The sequence below is a fragment of the Rhinoderma darwinii genome, chromosome 13, assembly GCF_050947455.1.
Source record: "Rhinoderma darwinii isolate aRhiDar2 chromosome 13, aRhiDar2.hap1, whole genome shotgun sequence".
Taxonomy (NCBI): Eukaryota; Metazoa; Chordata; class Amphibia; order Anura; family Rhinodermatidae; genus Rhinoderma; species Rhinoderma darwinii.
The window spans coordinates 57,407,638-57,425,820 of record NC_134699.1 but is presented as its reverse complement, the minus strand read 5'-3'; the positions used below and the strand labels follow the sequence as shown (position 1 = coordinate 57,425,820).

The window sequence follows — 18,183 nt, the reverse complement described above, 5'->3', positions numbered from 1 at the left end:
AAAGTCATACTACAATCAATGCATCAATGTTAAAAGGACGGGTGGAATTAAGTAACGGTCATCTGGAAAATACGCGGGTCATTCTGCAGAAATGGTTCAATTGTGCATCGCTTACCGGCTTTGTTTTAGGTGCCCAGCTATACGTCCGGCGTGATAGGCGGACACGTGGTGCCTGTTTCGGGCAGCAGGTAATGTGACATGTTGGTTTAGCACCTTCTAGGCTATCAGCTTCAGCTAGAGACCACGCCGCAGCGATGGTTGCAAAAACTTGTAAATCAGAGACAACTGAATCATCTTCACTAGCTAAAATAAGACAAAAAAGAAAAAAAAAAAAAAAATTGGTCAAAAATTAATAGATATAAATACATTTTTTATTACATTTTCGATTTAAAAAAAAAAAAAAGGTCAAAAAACAATAAATCTAAAAAAGGAAAAAAAAAAATAACCGTTCAAGTTTAGGTAACGTAGATGTATTTTTATATGACTGATATACAAAAATATACAACTAAAAAAATAAGATATATTTCTTCATTTAAAGAAGAATAATAAAAATGGGATAAAAAAAAAACCACATTTATATAGATATTAGGACCAAACTAGGAAATATAGACCAACATTATACAAATTGAAATTCCTTTTTTAGAGTAGATTTGAGTATTGAGGGTAGCCAGAGAGAGTCTGGACATAAAATTATAGAAGTTTATTTTTTTTCTATAAAAAAAAAAGTTATTTAAAAAAAAACAAAACACTGGGCTTGCAAACAATGTCCACGTTAGATTGATCTATGGCTATACAGTATATATGTAAATTCGGGGGGGGGGGGGGAATAAATGTGCGTTTTCTCAATTTTCAGTACAAAACCAGCTGGGAGGGGATAGGACACGGTTAATACCCCCCCACCCCTTTTTTTCATTCAGTAAGGCCGAATTCATACGAACGTAGAGTAAATCCGTGTGACGGCCCTTAAAACAACGGCTGTCACACGGACGCATGTATCTCAATGGGGCCGTTCACACGGCCGTTGTTTCAACGGACCCGTGTAACGCGTCCGTTGAAAAATAGAATACGTCCCGTTTTCGTCCGTCCGAGTTTTCCCACGTTTGTGTAAATCTGGCCTAAGGCTGGGTTCACACTCTGGGTTTTTAACATGCTTTTTTTTGTTCCGATAGATAAACTTCCATGTCTTTCAACCAAAAACGCTATGTATGAACCCAGTTGTCTTGGATAATTTAGTCAGGGATCTATCTATCTATACGCTTCTGGTACTTTTTAAAAAAAAATATTAAAATACTAAAAATAAAAAAAAATGTAAAAGTAGAAATATTCTTGAAGAGGATATAAATATTGGTAGGACTAAAAATATGCCCTCGCCCTGCAGACGTGTGATTCGACACCTGCATCATTGATTCAGGAGGGGTAACCGGTTTTTCTTTTCATCATTATATTAAGGATATAAATTCTCGAGTTCTATATAGGATAATAAACCAGAGCCATTAAAACCCCCAGCACAGAAGGCAATGATTCTATCAAACAAACAGGTGTAAGAAGAGGTGTTGCAATTCCCCGTGGACCGTGCAGGTTGGCAATTATTACCACCGCTCCCTGTAAAGATGCCCACGCGAGTGTGTTTAGAGAACCATCTTCCAGACACCAGACGGTTGATGTGGTTTCATTTCCGTGCATTACCTTATCCACCATGGCAAAAGCAAAATCGATACTAAAAGCTACTTGGAGAACATCGCCCTATTTAAGTACGGCTTCCTGTGCAATATCGCAGCCCGGCACATGTGCCCATCTGTCTTCTAACTGACAACACACTTCCGATGGGTCCCATGACAGACACACAAAGGGGCCGGCCTGCAATATGCAGCTAATTATCACCCCCATTACACTACATGCTTTATAATTCATCAGCCAAAGAAAAGCCTCGCTACAGCTTTCTAGAAAAGCTTTATAAGAATGGGAACAACGGGTATTGAGAGGGTTAAAACTTGTAGAACGTCTACTCATTCCTTCAACAAGAGAGAATCTAACGACTAATTCGCATGCGCTCCAATTAACCAAGTAATTGTGGGACTTTACAGCCCGAAATGTACAAAAAGGACATTTGATTGTAGGTATTTTTGGGGAATTTTTGAAAAATCGCCTTTAAAGGGTTTGTCTGATATGGACAATCCCTACCGGTTACAAAGTGTCTCCTTGCGTGGACCCTCAGCGATCATCTATAACCTGTGGAGAAACCTGGCTGTAAGGGTTTAATTTCTCTGCAGCACCACCACAGGCGAAATTAAGCATTACACAATGCTCATTCAGATCAATGGGTTGTCTGTGGAATGCAAGACAGGACAGGTTCTCCAGGGTTAGATGCGATTAGATGAGGATCCTGAACAGAGGACCCCCACCCCCTCCATTAATCCAGAATTTGGGTATATGAAAATGGGTTTTCTAAACTAGACAACCCCTTTAAGGTGGCTTGTTGGTCTGGGGTTAAAAGATGCTCCATGTTGTAGTGATGTCCCTAAGCATTAGAGTCAACAAGGTGATCATAGATGAGCAGGTCTTGGATTAACCCTTGGATCCTGCCTATTTTCAGACTTCCTGGTGAAAATTGGGTCATTTTCTTTGACTTCAGATACATAACACCTTCAGTGAGGTCACGATCTCCAAAATACTTAAATTAGCTATCAGAAAACTGCTTTAAGTGACTACCCACTTTAGGGCCCCCGACACGGTTTTATTTTTATGAAGTACAAATACCTCCTTTGGGGGTCAGAGGGGCCTTGTGTGTGAAGTTAGAAGTATATCCTAAAACAAAGCTAGTAAGAACTAACAAGCAGTGGTCTAGTTCAGAAAACCTATTAGGGAATTATGAGTTAATAGAGTGGGATACTCTGTTCAGGACCCTCGTCTTAAGGCTACAGCGGTAACAAAGAGCGTCTCTCACTCTGGAGGACCTGTCCTGTATTACAGTTAAAAATTTGATTTGAATGGACAATGCGTAATGCTTAGTTTCCCCTGTGGTGGCGCTGCAGAGAAATTGAACACTTACTGCCAGGTATCCCAGAGATAAAAGCTGATCGCTGGGGATTAAAACCCTTCTAATAAGTAGGGATTGTCAAAGGCAAAGAATCCCTTTAATACTATTCCAAATTTTAAACAAAATTCAATAAGGCGTGTTACAAAACGGAGCAAAAAATAAAAACAAAATGGGGCAAACTATCATCAGCATTTTGGCCTATATTTTAGTATTTTATAAATGTTATAGATTGGGGTGTCCAAAACATTAGTGGCCTGGCTTCTAAATAAACCTAACCTCCAACTGCCCCCCCTCCAAAAAAATCCTCGTATTAAAATTGTATTGGGCAGTATATCGGCTGGCAAGAGACTAGAAGCTCAGTCTCGCTGTATCGCTGCACACTTATATGCTGCAGTGTGTTTATTTGCTGACTAGGAAATCAAAACCTCCCTCTTAATGGCTGCTCTAAAAAGTGACTTTGGAGGGTAAGGTCGGGGGCTCGGGGGTCCCTGTGGAGTGTAAGAGACTGTGATTAACTAGCGCGCTGCTCTTAGAGGCCAGGACTGCAGTGTTTGGGTTTAATAATCTCCCAGGAGATGACAATACTGAGCTCGCAGGGAAATTAAGTGCATACGATCCCTGGCTTTTAACTGCTCTTAGTATAGAAAACCCTTCCCTTATTTTCCCTACAGACTGGAAGGGCTTCAAAGGGTGTCTATTAACCCTATCCGCACAATATAATTAGTGCATGATGTAGACTAGCAGAAAGTGCATCCTACTGGCCAAGTGATCTCTAGATTACAGTAGATCTAATTCAGCAGGCTATAACCTAACAGCCAGAGAGGCGAAGACAATTATTAAATTTTTTTCTTTATTCTTTTACATTTTTTTTCTTTATTTTATTATACTGCCTACTGGCCAGTGGGAAGCACAGCTGAACATGCAAAGTATTTTTGTCCAGGACACATCTATTGGCTAAATCCAGGGACGGCGTCAGTTTCCGGCGTTCCCCCCTGCCCTCTCCCCTTGGGGGGCGCTCGCCGCCATCATGACTCCTCCAGGAGCAGAATCCCCTAGAGGAAGCCCCGGACGTTCCTGTCCATATATGAACAGTGACGTCAAGGGCTCCTCCTGGACCTGAATCCCCGGCCATAGCGTTGCCGATGCTCTGGACGGGGATTCTGCTCCTGGAGAAGCCCCTGACGTCACTATCAATATATGGACAGTGACGTCAGGGGCTCCTCCAAGAGCGGAAACCCTGTCCAGAGCGTTGCCGACGCTCATGCCAGGGATTCCGCTCCTAGGGGGAACCCCTGTCTAACAGCAGAATCTGGCTGGATACTCCGCTCCTCCGGGACAGGAATCCCCGGTCAGAGCATTGCCAATGCTCTGGCCGGGGATTCCGCTCCTGGAGAAGGCCCTGACATCACTATCCATATATGGACAGTGACGTCAGGGGCTCCTCCAGCAGAGGAACGTCGGCAACACTCTGGCTGGGGATTCCACTCATGCAGTGAGCCTCAATGGCGCTATCTACATCTACAGGGGCCTGTGTTTGGCACTATCTACAGGAAGCACTGTGGCATTATCTACAGAGGGCACTGTATATATGGGGGCATAAAACTGGGGGGCCTAACTTCTATATGGAGACATAAAGGGGGCCTAACTTTTACATGGGGGCACAAAGTGGGAGCCTAACGTCTTTATGGGGGCATAAACAGGGCCTAAATTCTATATAGGGGCACAAACTGCCAGTTTCCAGTCGCTGTGCGTTCCCCCACAAAGGCGCACACTAAGCGTGTCGCACAAGTGCCCGCATAAGCCTGGAGCCGACCCTGGCTAAATCATCAACTTTCTCCTGCTTTGTTAGGCAATGATGAAATGGTGGTCTTATGCTTCTACTCAGCAGCCGACCTGAACAAGTCAAGATGTAGTGTAAAGCATGGTGAATAAACAAACCTGATCTTTTGACGATCAGGGCTGTGGATTTCAGACTACCTTAGACTCCTCTTTAGCATTGCAGCTAAGCTGGAGTCACTGATAGTATTGAACAAAAATATAAAAAAAGAGATCCTAGTGGGGAGTATTGGTACCGCTAATAAATTTACACTATAGAGTACAAAGATCACTTACCTTTCGCATCTTGCAGCTGGTCTTGCAGAGCCAAATCTGCTAACTCGCTGAGCAGAGCGATCCCATGAATACCTGAGCTTGTTGGGAAGGATAAAGAGTCGGCAGCTGAGAAGAAGCTCCCCTCTTCCTGATCAGAAGGGAGTTCTCCTAAGGAGATACTGGCAGCTATGAGTGTATCCAGACTATAGAAGGATTCAGGATGGTCCGTTTTAACCGGTGAGCAAGGTGGTGAAGGAGTTAGAGGCTCATCGTCTGCGGCTTGACCATGGCCAGAGTCCAGGTCATTATTGACCTCTCGTAACAAAGTCTGATCTAGATCACTACTACCCTTGTTGTCAGGTTCTTCTACAGTCACTGAAGCCTCAGGTGGCTCCTGAGAAACGTTTGGCAACTGTTCAGCCGATTTGCCCTCAGCATTACAACCATCACTTTGTTCCTTTTCCTCATTTGCTTCAAACCTTTGAGACTCATGTTTTTTTACTTCCACGATAGTCTCGGGCACATCCAAACTCCCACTGGCCATGACTTCTTCACACTCCTGGGACTTGGGGACCTGGGGTTCTTGGCTACAGATCTCTCTTAGATCTGTCTCACCTAAGCGAGGCAATTCCTGGTTGCCCTCCAAAGAGACCACTGCAACTGGTGCGTGACATGGGGATTTTTTTGAAGGGGTAAACGTCCTGGACTGCTCAGGTTCTGCCGCAGTTGATGCTGTTTGCATAGTTTCAGGATCAGCAGGGTCTGCAGAGTGCACAAGGTGGGGAGATGGAGAGGTATAGGATTGGACAACCTCTGGGTAGGTATATCCAGGAGGCAGATCTACAAAACAGACAAAGAACTAATAAAATCCATTAAAAAAAATAAAACAAAAAAAAAACAAAAAAAACCAAACACACAAACCTATAATCCACCCAAGAAAAAAGAAATCTAAATTTACACAATTTGTTGATAGGACCATTGTCTTATATTTTCGATTCAATGGAAACCTCATAATCTTAAGTTGTAAAGTAGGTCCATGAATATAGTTCATGGTCCATGGTAGGTCTTACCACCTTCTCCAGTAGGCCAATGTTGGTTTTATCAAGGCACGCCTTTCTATATATGCGGTATATGTGGAAGTGACCTTGACAACCTATATATGGACCTTCGGAGCACAAAAAGAAGAGCGAATTTCCTTCTTGGACCTTGGATGATTTCAGAAACCCACCAAATCTAGATATTTTTGGCAATTCATCTTCCACTTCCTACAAACTAAAATGTCTTCGGTTTTGGGTAAGATTGGCCAAGAAAAAAATAAAAATTCAAAACATGTCTGTGATGATCACAAGCAAAGCTTATGTTTAGGAACAATTGGCCAAGGATGAGTTACAATGCATTCATTGCCAGTTCCCAGTATCCCCAACTTGCTGCCAAATAAGTTCAAATACGTGAAAATTTCTCAAATTAGAAAATGTAAGAGTCTAACACATTATAGCGTCGGAAAATTTGTTATCTAGTTTACTATTTCTGGCATATATCCAATAACGTGTCCCATTTTTGAGACTACATGACCAACTCATGTGCCTGCTATGGGGACCCTGGAGAAAGGGGGGTGCATTCAAGGTTGGCTATGCCCATTTTAATGAGTGGGGATAACCCGGCCTGGCATGTTGTCTGAAAATAGGATGGGGATAACTCGGACCTGCTGTTCAGAGTGATTAAGATTGTGAAGCACAAACCTTTGCATGACCTTAAAATATAAGTACACTAGTCTATATGGACATTTATAGGACATGGATCACCGTTTAGTGGGCTTGAACCAAGATTGTAATAACAAAAAAATAGCTAATGCTATCAAACACCATTGTGGCATATGAAATGCCCGCCACTGCCAGGTAAAAATGCAATGAAGGTTTATGAGGCAAGTCATTTCTCATTACACTTCCTACAGCTGAAGGTCAACACCATTAAATATGTTCAAGGGCATCTCTATTTAAAGGGCATTGCCCCCTAACATCAAACAGGTCTGGGACTCGTCCTTTTCTGTCAAGTTGTAATAATTCTATCTAGACTTTATTTTTTTGGTGTATTTTTGGAATATATGGATGATAACCAATATGGCCGCCATTACAGTTACCACTTGGTTGTCACCCAGCTTAAGTCACACGGTAAATCCGCCTAGTTCTGCTGCAGAAATCAGAGCATGGGACGTAGCACTTCATAACTAGAGAGATTGGCCACTCACGAGTCTGTGACTGCTAGATAACCACCCCCGAGGAAGCTCTAACTGGGGTCACCCATAAATACATAAAAGGAACAGTCGAATATAAATTTTTTACAACTTAACAGAAAAGAACAACACAACCGAAGCCTGAAACCCTTATCTAGAAGATCTATGAAGTCAAATACATTAGTAACTAATAGAAATATACTAGTTAGGGGCTTCCTGTGAGTATTTTAGCGCTAAGTCACGTGGGCGTAGTCACTGAAACAGGATACACCAGTGTTGCTAGGCAACCTTCGTTAAGTGGACATACCCTTTAAAGGAATAATGACCAGAAGGCCGTCATAACTGGTTCAAATATAAACTAGTTGACACCTGTCGTCTCTTTGGATCCCATGAGAATGCAGCTTGTGAATGAATCCATACTGGTTTGTGGGGCAAAATGGGCGATTCCGAAGGCAGAGAGCAAAAGCCAGGCTTTAAGAAGATTAAAATCGAAAAAGGGACATAGAGGAATAATGTGAAAATTTGATTACATGAAAGCTCTTGGGCTTTGCCTTGTTGCTAGACCACGGGACAGAGGCACTATTCAGGAGGACGTGGGAGGTGTAAAAGGAGATGGGCGACAATGAGAAATGGAGTGGAAGATGCAAGCGTGAGAAAAAAAAAAAAAAGAGGAATGATGGAAGAAGTAGAGACATGACCAGACCAAGCATTAGACGGATGAAGTGAGAGACTGCATAAAAGGGAGGGCAAATGATTGAAAGGAGAGGAGATAGATGGACATGGGTGGGTGGGGGGTGGATTAGACAGGTTTAGAAGATGGATGAAGCCAGCGGGACTCATTACCCTGGCTGTTTTCTGGGTGTTTATGCAGCTGACACAGACTGAGGACTAGGAAATAAATGTTATCACTTTGTCTTGAGAAGGCTCAGAAGGTGCCCGAAGTTGGCAATGCCCCCCCCCCCCATTCCCTACCACTCCGGCTGCTCATCGTCATAAGGTTATTAATGGTATCCTTCCACCCTTCTGACAGCGTGGCCAGATGAACAGAATATCACTCCACCAGTTTAGCCCCTCACACAAGAACAGTTCAAGGAGACATCCGTGACTCATAACCTTGGGGTTAAGACACAGCCCGGTCTTTGAAGTAGGACGTAATATTCTGTGATCCCAAGCCAATACTGTACAACTTTGGCCAAGCAATCCACATGTACAGATAAATGGAAACCGAAACTTCGGGACCCATGAAGCGGCTCTTCCCAGAATATGGAGAACGGGACTTTAGGATTTCTAATTTTATCTCCTCAAGTGTTTGATTGTGCCTGAAATACGCTGCAATGATTCAGCCGAGGGCTGGCAGAGCATACAGTGGAGGAGAGCAGATTTCCAACCATACGCAGAGGAGACGTGGTGACAAATGGGCCTTGCGGCATGCAAATATGTTTTTAATTTAAAAGGCAATCAATAGCACTGCAATTCATTTAACAGGATGTGTGGATCGCTGCTCCCTCCCATTCCGCCTCAGTTTTTTTTTTTCCCCTTTCGAGCTACTGTTAACCTCTTTAGTGCCAACGTAAACCATGAACAATGCGAACCTACCTGGTTCCAGTGATTTGGGATAGTCTCTAGGGGGTTGCCCTTCTCCTCTTCTATCTTCTCCCTCTTTCCCCTTGGAGCTTTGAACGGGCACAGGGCTAACAGCTGGAGAGCTGGGCACCAAGGCGGAGCTGCCATCAGGGCAGGCCGGTAAAGTGCATTGGGCCAGTGGCCGAGGCGTTGGACATTTGGACGGAGGCCGTAGGGCAGGTGAGTGTGAGCAGGGTGAAAGCTTGGGTTGTGCAGGGGCGGAGGGTGGCGGAAGTAGCAGGCTTGGTGGTATCTGCATCTTGGAAGTGTTTAAGGCATCTGCTTTACTATGGGTCTTTGCAGCCTTTTCTGGTGGGTCTTCAGATTCTGGCAGATGATCCTCGGTTTTCCTCTATAGAAAGAAGTGAAAAGTTACATTAGCGCTGCATGTTTTCTGGAATGGAAGTAAATCATTAAAACCTAAGATCTCAAGTCTGACATACTTGAAGATGGCTTTGCCTCTGAAGCTCTAGAGCCTGTGCTGCCCTTTGCTGTTGCAGGGCATAAAGCTCCTGTTGCCGTAGAAACTGTGACCGCGAGTAGACCGGGAGCTGTCCTGGGTGCTGGAGGTGAGAGGCAGGTCCTCTGCCAGGGTACATCGGAGGCCACAAAGAAGCCTGATCCATGACATCAGCTGTGGGACGGGGAAGCACAAATTCTGAGCAGTCTGTACCATAAGAAGTTAATATGACCAACAATTGCTTTCATTTGCTAAGGGTAACAAGAAAATACACACAAGCCGTCCGTATAGAATTTGAACTCTAAACTTAGAATGCCAGCTCTTTGGTTAAGATCGACGTCCTCTGCACATTTACGGCAACTTTTTATATAAAACATACAATTAACTATATAGAAAACTATTTTTCATGAAGATTATGCCACTAGGTGGCAGAGCTGCACCATAAATTCAACAGATTAGAACGATAACCGTTCTAAAATACGTAAAACATATTGTCTTCTAGCTTTGCACATAGATTATGCTCACCTAAACAGTGCTCGAACTTACCAAGAGAGTGTGGAGCAGTGTGGGGAGAGGGCTCCGGAGGTAGAATGACCAGTTGGGCAGGAGGTTCCTGTGATAGGGGGAACACTGGTTGCATGGCACTAGGCATAGATGGGGGGAATCCTGGGGGCAGGTTCTGATGCAAGGCTGGGTGACTAATACCTGGTGGCAGATAAATTATTTACAGTTTATACAATTTGGATGACTTTGCTATTTTTTCCCATCCATCACAGTTCAATTATATATTTTTATAAAACATTAAAAAAAAGTAATCATTGCAACTGCCAGGGCAAGGGAGTGCTTCCAAACGGTGTTGAGTGCCATGTTACTCGACACCATTTTATTTGTCTTAACACAGGAAGCCCAGTTTCCTTCCAGCGCCTACAGTATGTACGTCTTAGACAAGCCCATGCCTGCACAAAACTGCAGTGTCAACTTGGTACGCTCGGATTACACATTGTTCTGCATAAGCCAGGCGTTGGCATTAGGGCAAAGAACCCATCTGGCCCAATATAGTTTCTACAAATTAGCATACTCACTGTAGGAAGGGCCACCCATCCATATGGAAGGACTCCTTGTTCTGGGCAGCCAATGGGGATGAGTTGGGTGTGTATGCGGTGTAGGATCAGCTCCTAATTGGCTCGCTTGGAGAGAGGAACCGCTCGCTATCATAAGATGAGAGGTAAGATCACCAGGGCAACCACCGGAAGGATGGATTCTGGCAAACTCAACCAGGTCCTTGTTTTCTCTAAAACGAATGGGACATGAAAGGTGTGAAACAGGATTAAGAGTCCACATTCCTGGGATATAGCAGCATTAAATGTAGAAAAAGCTAGAAGCAGGGAGTCTGTTGTAAGGACTTGACAGCTACTCACTGCATTAAAAGGTCTCTGCCGGGGATGCCCAGCCTCTCATCACAAAGACGATTTCTCTCCTCTTCTGCGTCCAGGTCAATCACATGCATGGATCGACCAGAGCCTACAAAATGAATAGAAAGGGTCGGCACAAACACAAAGGCTATTCATGTAAACCAAAGCAGATCTTCTATTGAGAAGGTGTTGACTTCTACACAATGTGCTATATTTACCCATATTGATTGGCTCTATTTTTCAAAATCCACTCATGGTGACATAGTCTTAATAGTTCCTACACTTCAAGTAATGATCAACTAGTCATGGAGACCGTAAAGACTAGGCTGAGTAATACAGATCAATGGAGAATACGGTTTTGTAGAAAACATCAACAGAGCATGAGTTAGAAGTTGAATGTAGCGAGAACTTAGGTTTTGGGGGGACATCATCGACTTCTTCTTAGCCCACCAACTTTAAAAGAAGAAGTCAAAGCACTCGAGTTTGTATATTTGCTGCCTAGAATAGGTATAAAGAAAAGACATTCCGAAGTTCTTGAGGTGAGGTTGAGAATAGGTTAACATCTTAATTCGGAAAGGTCTTGCCACGCTACTAGACTAAAGTACTCTCAACTGGAAGCTGTGTCTCATTGGGAGATTGGCCCAGAGGCCGGCTAATGAAAATCATGTGTTCTAGGCAAGCCAAAGACTTCTGGTAACCCCGGATATTATCTTCCTGCCAACACCCTACACCCTCCCTCTCAGTTGGTCCCCCCAAACCACATGGTGACATCACTCTCTTCACACAACATACAGGAACCACTCACGCCTCCCACTCACAAAGCGTTTCCTCCCAGTGGAACCAACTGTGCAAATCCTGATTTAGCAGGTTTCTTTACTTAGTCACCGACTCCTGGCACATAGTAAAGATTTAGGTGTCCATAACTCCACGCGTTAAATGCAATGCCATCCACCTGACACCACTATAGTTGTAGATAAGCTTGCCTGTCTTCGGATTAAGTACTCTCAAATTCAGATAAGTGTTTCCCCCAAAAGTTAAGTGAGTCATACCTCCAAACCGGGAACGAATTTAGTCACGTACAAGTCAACAGTCTTTACTTACACACACACACACACACACACACACACACACACACACACGCACACGACACTCTGCACACTTTTACTTTCCTTTAGACAAGTGCATACACAGAACACAATGCTGTGTGTATAGATCACCCTCTCAGTACCTTCGTGCATGGTCTTTCATGTACATAGCGTGGCTAAATTTTGCATGTCCTATGGGATCTGTATGTGTGTGTTTCGAGATTATAAGGTAAAACTCGGTATACACGTCTGTAAGCCAATATTTTACGATGAAGACCATTTCCTAGACAAATATTGAGACCTTGAAAATATCAACTTCGGTGGTCACTTTGGGCATTTCTAAAAAAGTGCAACCAGCCAGAGAAAAATTTATTGTGGAATCTGATTCGTCACGATGGTCAACACCACCATCTTAAATTGTTATAGCATTTCTAAAACTTTAGATAGCAGATACTCCAAAAATTAATGGGGGCAATTGAGTAGAGATGTTGACTTATTGGGTCAATCAATAAATCCTTAATGTCCATGACTATGTGTAATGACATTGGAGTGAATATCCACCATTATTACCAACAGACATAGCGATAACTTATCCAGGGACAAGCATAACAAAAAAACACGGTGGGTAGTCCTATTAACCGGTATCACAATTGGGATACCAATAGATTAATGGGGCAACTACCATGTTTTTGGGTTAACGCTGCCCCATGTAGAACAGAACTATGATAAAATTGCCCACACCACTTTTTTTGTTTTCTATTACACCCACCTTTCTGAGACACATTATTCCTGCCTTGTCTACTTGAACCATAAGAGGACTCATGGCGGCTGCTGGTATCTTTTTGACGTGCCACCGCCACAGCAATGCCAACAGGAGGCTGCCTGACTTCCCCTTCTCCATGAGAGGTGTCGTTCTCTCTACTTCTGGCACAGTCCATTCTCTCTTGTTCAGGCTGGCACTTGTTTCCGTGGAATTTAATTTCTTGATGGGAACAGCTGGTCTTCATGTTCCCCAACCCCACAAAGGGGGTCCTTTGACCCACAATAAGTGCTTGATTGCTGTATTTAAGCAGGTTTTTCATGGCAGACACCTCATCTGTAGGTCCTTGTATTTCCTGGCTCAAAGGAGGACCTGGAGTCATCAGTGCAGCCTGTTGTAAACTTGTGCTAAAGGGGTCAAGGTAAGAATTCTTTCTGTCCTCACCAATAGACATGGGTGGTTCTGTCCATGGGGCCAAATGAGGCCCATTGTAGCCCAAGGAGCTCAGTTCGATGGTCTTTCTTTTTCCATCTTGGATACTTCCCGTTTGATCCATGTCTGTCGGCCTGTGCTGCTGGTGTCGTATCCTTGCAACCTTTTGAGAACTACTGTGCACCTGGGAGTCCTTGGAGGACCGGTCTAAAGTGCAGCAGGACTGGCTGGTCTTTATACAATGTGCATCCTGGTTATTAGGACGGGGACAGTCTTGTGGTGCAGGCATGTCAAAGTATGAAGCCTTATCCATGCCCCTCTGCATAACAATCTCTGAATTTCCACCGTTTGAAAAGTCCAAGTTTTTGATCCTTGCGGCTGTGTTCTGCGCCCACTCCAACCTCCTGTCCCCTTTAGACTCCGCTTTTAAGTGGGAGAATGTATTAGAATAAGACCCAGGTGGATGGGAGTCGGAGTTCATATTGTGGCTCTTGTCTTTTCCGTCACCTCCTCTGTCCATATGGCAGTTATCCTGGGTCACCTGAAAAGGCCGGCTTTTGTCGGTGAAGTGCCCCACAGAAGGCACTAAAGTGGGCCTGCCCATCTTAAGATCCCTGCCAGACTTGTCCTGCAAAGAACATACAACGTCCGAGTTGGAATGAAGCTGCAGACAGGGGAATGAGCCAGTGGAGGTGTTAAGTGGAGTAGGAATGCTGGGGAGACTGGATGGGACAGTATAGGACACAGAGTGGTGGAGCATTTGCCTCCTCTCTAGGCACTCGCTGTAAGGTTGCTGAGACTCATGTTGGGGATATGACCGGTCGGATCTCATGTCTTTGGCACACCGATTCAGGCTACTTTGACGAGGCATCCCTGCCCCAACAGTGCAGCTGGACAACAATGCTTTACTGTGGTCCCCATTGAGCACCTTTGAGGTCATTAAGCAAGAGTTCAGATGCTTGGTCCGGTTATCACAAGATCCTCTCTGGTGCATGTCCTCCTTGCAATGACTGTCCATAGAAATAGGCAACACTAATTTATGCCTCTCCTTGCCATCATCCTCCAAGTGCCTGTCTTTCAGGTCCCCTTTACCCATTTTGTCCTTATTCAATTCTGTGCCCCCCAGATAACGGTCATTGTCTTTAGAAGATTTCTGCATGTGGCTATTTTCTCTGTCCCGGCTACATGAGCCAATCGGATGACCAGGAGCTGCCCGTGCAATGCTGGGGAAATTGTGGTTGGCAGACAGGAGGGTCGGTTGGGCTGGGAGGTTTCGCAAATAAAAATTATCTGGAATGATAGAATTTTTTTTTAGTTAGTAATCATACACGGATTGACCAACAAAAAATACAACGTAGTAAAATCGACAAACCCTTTAAGAACTAGAATCCCCATCATATATATATATATATATTACTCAGCGTGCCTATAGTATTCAAGGGCAGTTACTCAAGGGTAAGGGTCGTGAATTTTTTTTTCTCAAAAGCATTTCTAGATTTTTTTTTCTTTAGATATTATTTGCTTTATGGATATAAATGTTGCTTCCTCTGCTCAAACCATGAGACTGCAAACAGAGACAAAATACATTGGCTCAAAATTTCCCAGGATTAGGGGAAAAAACCCACAATATTGTGAAAGGTGAGCTCCTATTAGGAGAAGTCTCTGTCAGCGCAGGAGGTTCGGGGCCCAGACTCTCCCAAAATCAGCATGACGGGCCCCAATGGGCTTGGGTTACACTCTAGCGACATCTCTCCACCTGTTCATTTCTGGACAGTCAAAATACGACATTTAATGGAGACAAATTGTTAGCCAGAGGCCGAAAAAAGACACCGTGGCATTTAGCTGGCACCATGAAGGAAACAGAGTTGTAGTTTATAACCAAGAGGGAAATAAATCTTCCTCCCCCCTGCTGGAAAACAAACAGGCCGCTATATATGGACTCAGAGTATCAATATACATTTTCGATTACCCGAACCTTAAAGGTCAGATTCCTAGTGCGCTCTATGTAGGTCTGGTAGACCATATTCCCTTCTAGACAACGGTCTTGAAATTCAGAATCCTTTAGGCTTCAAGGCTTTAGAAGCATTAGAGATATGAAATATCATATATATGACCCCAATGTTCTTAAAAGGGATCTATATCTAAATGTGCATCTTACAAAAATCTGATTAATATGGCAGCAAGACCTTGGTAAAGTATGGGTCAAGGATTCTTGGCTCAGTTCTGTCCTTACTATGAAATTTGACCTTTTGCTTAGAGAGAGACTGGTTGCTAGGGATGTGATGTCTGACAACAGTCAACGGCTGGGGACAAGGGGCTTCCACACTGCATCCTTAGTACTCAGGCTTGTTTTTCCCACCCGGTTGTTAAAATTACAGTCGGATTGGGAGAATTGGTTGTCCAGCGGGTGCTAGGGAGCACCCATATATACACCTTCTAGGCTGCAGGCTAGGTAATGCTTGTAACCTACCATGCGTCCTCTTTCCACAAAGGCCTGGTAGTCCCTATTTATATAGGTAGTGTATATAGTCCTCATCTCTGGGACTAAAGTAACCAGGGGCCCCAATGGACGTTCAGTCATACTATCCAGCCAAGTAGACGTGATCATATATGGTGTGGCTCTCTCTATTGCATTGTAAGGTAGCTGCCCGTTTAGCTGACCCAAAGCCTTCAGTGGAGGGGGCCATGCGCCACCGCTTCTCCCATATGTGGTAAAAAAAATAATAATTACCCACATGCCAACATTCATTTGGCATTGCTTGTTTATTTGCTTGGGATACATTGGTCAGTATGACTTATCTAAAGGGTAAGCCACCTGGCACCATTTATATCATTCTCCGGTTTTAGTTGGCTTTATTAATCAGATTTTTCTTTCATAGATATGGTCACACCCCACGTGCTACTTTTCCAGGAGGAAACAATAGAATGGACAATCCATTCTCGGTCAGGGGTTTGAGAGGGGTCTACCACCATATCATAGGCATTAAATGATTGGCCAATGCCACCATAACCAGCATTTTATTAGTCATAGTATCATAAATATGACTATGTGAACTTCAGGCACATGATCTCCTCCAAAGGTTTCCGAGGGATAGGAGACCAAATATAGGCAGGAACTGAAACGGAGATACAGGACTACTTGAACTTATTTTTTTTTATCTCGGCAGATTCTTCTCATCACATTTATAACATCTTATGGGATTTAAATGCAAGGAATTAAAATGATCTCAGACTAATTCCAGAGAGTCCAAGAGGGTGATATACAAAAAAAAAAAAAAAGTCACATGTGATGGCTACGTTGACAATGGTACTCGGCACCACCTCAACTGGGCTTATTGAATATGTTATGCCTATACAAACATGGTGTACCATGTATAATGCACATGTGGCTTCACATTTAAATGCAACCCCCATTTTTTTCGTAGGGTTTTGCCAAGGGCAATAATTAACTTTTGTATTTACCCGTCAGTCAGGCCCTGCCAACTTATGTCCATTATACACAATGAAAGAGTTTGTTCTTTTTAATAAAAGCCACACCTAGATGGGATGAGCGCTTTACGTAGAGTAAACATTCCAGGCAATAGCATAATAATAAAATAAAAAAATAAGATTAATTACAACAAAAATAATAAAATATAAAAATATTAATATTTATTTAAAAAAAAATAGGATTATAATGTGTGGGATCATTTAAAAAAAATAAAAAATAAAAAAGATTTGTACTTGGTAAATATATTTAGTATCCTTTTTTTACAGAATTTTTTGAGAAGAAAATAAAAAAAAATACATATTTTCTTATAAATAATAATAACAAAATTTGAACCATCATATATTTAGATTATTATTATGGATGACCAAACCCGTAAAAATTTGCATTGCATCACCTATTTCGGAGCCACGATTTCTGCATATACGAAAATGAGGGCATATACAGATCATTAATTCAGCCTCCATCGTCTTATACTAGGAATAAAAAGGTTTCGGAATAGGAAAATTGACCATTGGCTAAGCAAATTTTTACCGATTCGATGATCTCCAATTATTATAGCCAAGATAAAGCTTCCTAAGGGTTACGCTGAGCAGATTGAGGCCACTTGCCTACAAGCAGCATATGCCGTTTTATTCCGCAGAAAATGTTGACTAGCCTCCTTTCTAATGCCTGGTGGCTACAGACTACACAGAAAGATACGATTTATCCCGGTCTGCTATCCCCCCCATCTTTATTTTGTCTTCTAATCTTAATATTGTCACCAGACTGCCACTTGCTATGCCTGCTGGCTCTTCAGCCTCAGAAATGCAACGAAGGACAGATTAGTGGGGGATTACCGGAGGAATTTCATGCGGCAAGTAATACAGAACGTTGAGAAGGTTAAGTAAACGCAGGTCATAAAAAATTCAAGTCCAGTCCTGTTATTTCAGCTTAGTTATAACTTTGCAAAGGGAAGGAAAAAAATAAAAAAGTCAGAGCATGAAGGCTTGTGGGAATGCTGAATTTCTGCATGCATGCCTGTCTGGTGCCAAATGAGGTAGCAAAACTTCTGCACGACATGTCAGCGGGCAGGTGAACGGCATAAGCTGCCACCAAGTACGGAAGGTAATGTACTTAGTTGTATTTTTTTCTCTCTATACAACAACAACAGTGTCTCTTAACCTTCACTGATCAATGTGTTTTGTCCTTTGGTGACCTGACGCATTTTGACTTTTTTTTTTTTTTTTTTTTTAGTATTCTAAATATGATTTCGATTTATTATAACACTATATATATTTATTTTACGACTATTATTATTTATTTTCTAAACAGATTTTATTCCCCAAAAAATAATGTAGTTGAATTTTTGGAAAATATAACTTTTTTTCCATTTTTTATTTTCACTTTCCATCTCCGAGTGAATACAGGGCAGCGATTAGGCATGTAAACAGAAGACAAGCTGCCCACAATATGTAAATATATGGGGACGCATGATCGTATTAACGATCACTCGTCCCCATAAATTCCGATCATTGATCAGTTTAAATGGAGAGCCGATCGACGTGCTTTATTGACGATCAGCGC

At 42.9% G+C, this 18,183-nt stretch overlaps 1 protein-coding gene across 4 annotated transcripts in view; it reads right to left on the bottom strand.

Moving 5' to 3' along the window:
* Positions 1-18,183, bottom strand: part of BAHCC1 (BAH domain and coiled-coil containing 1) — a 104,983-nt gene that overhangs the window by 19,764 nt on the left and 67,036 nt on the right. For all 4 annotated transcript variants that reach the window (XM_075846152.1, XM_075846151.1, XM_075846150.1 and 1 more), the window contains 8 exons: positions 12,708-14,420; positions 10,860-10,962; positions 10,524-10,732; positions 9,988-10,146; positions 9,425-9,615; positions 8,955-9,333; positions 5,150-5,968; positions 116-303 (listed from right to left, as the gene is read on the bottom strand). In XM_075846152.1, coding sequence (XP_075702267.1) covers positions 116-303; positions 5,150-5,968; positions 8,955-9,333; positions 9,425-9,615; positions 9,988-10,146; positions 10,524-10,732; positions 10,860-10,962; positions 12,708-14,420 — 3,761 coding nt within the window. The remainder of the gene's footprint in view (positions 1-115; positions 304-5,149; positions 5,969-8,954; positions 9,334-9,424; positions 9,616-9,987; positions 10,147-10,523; positions 10,733-10,859; positions 10,963-12,707; positions 14,421-18,183) is intronic.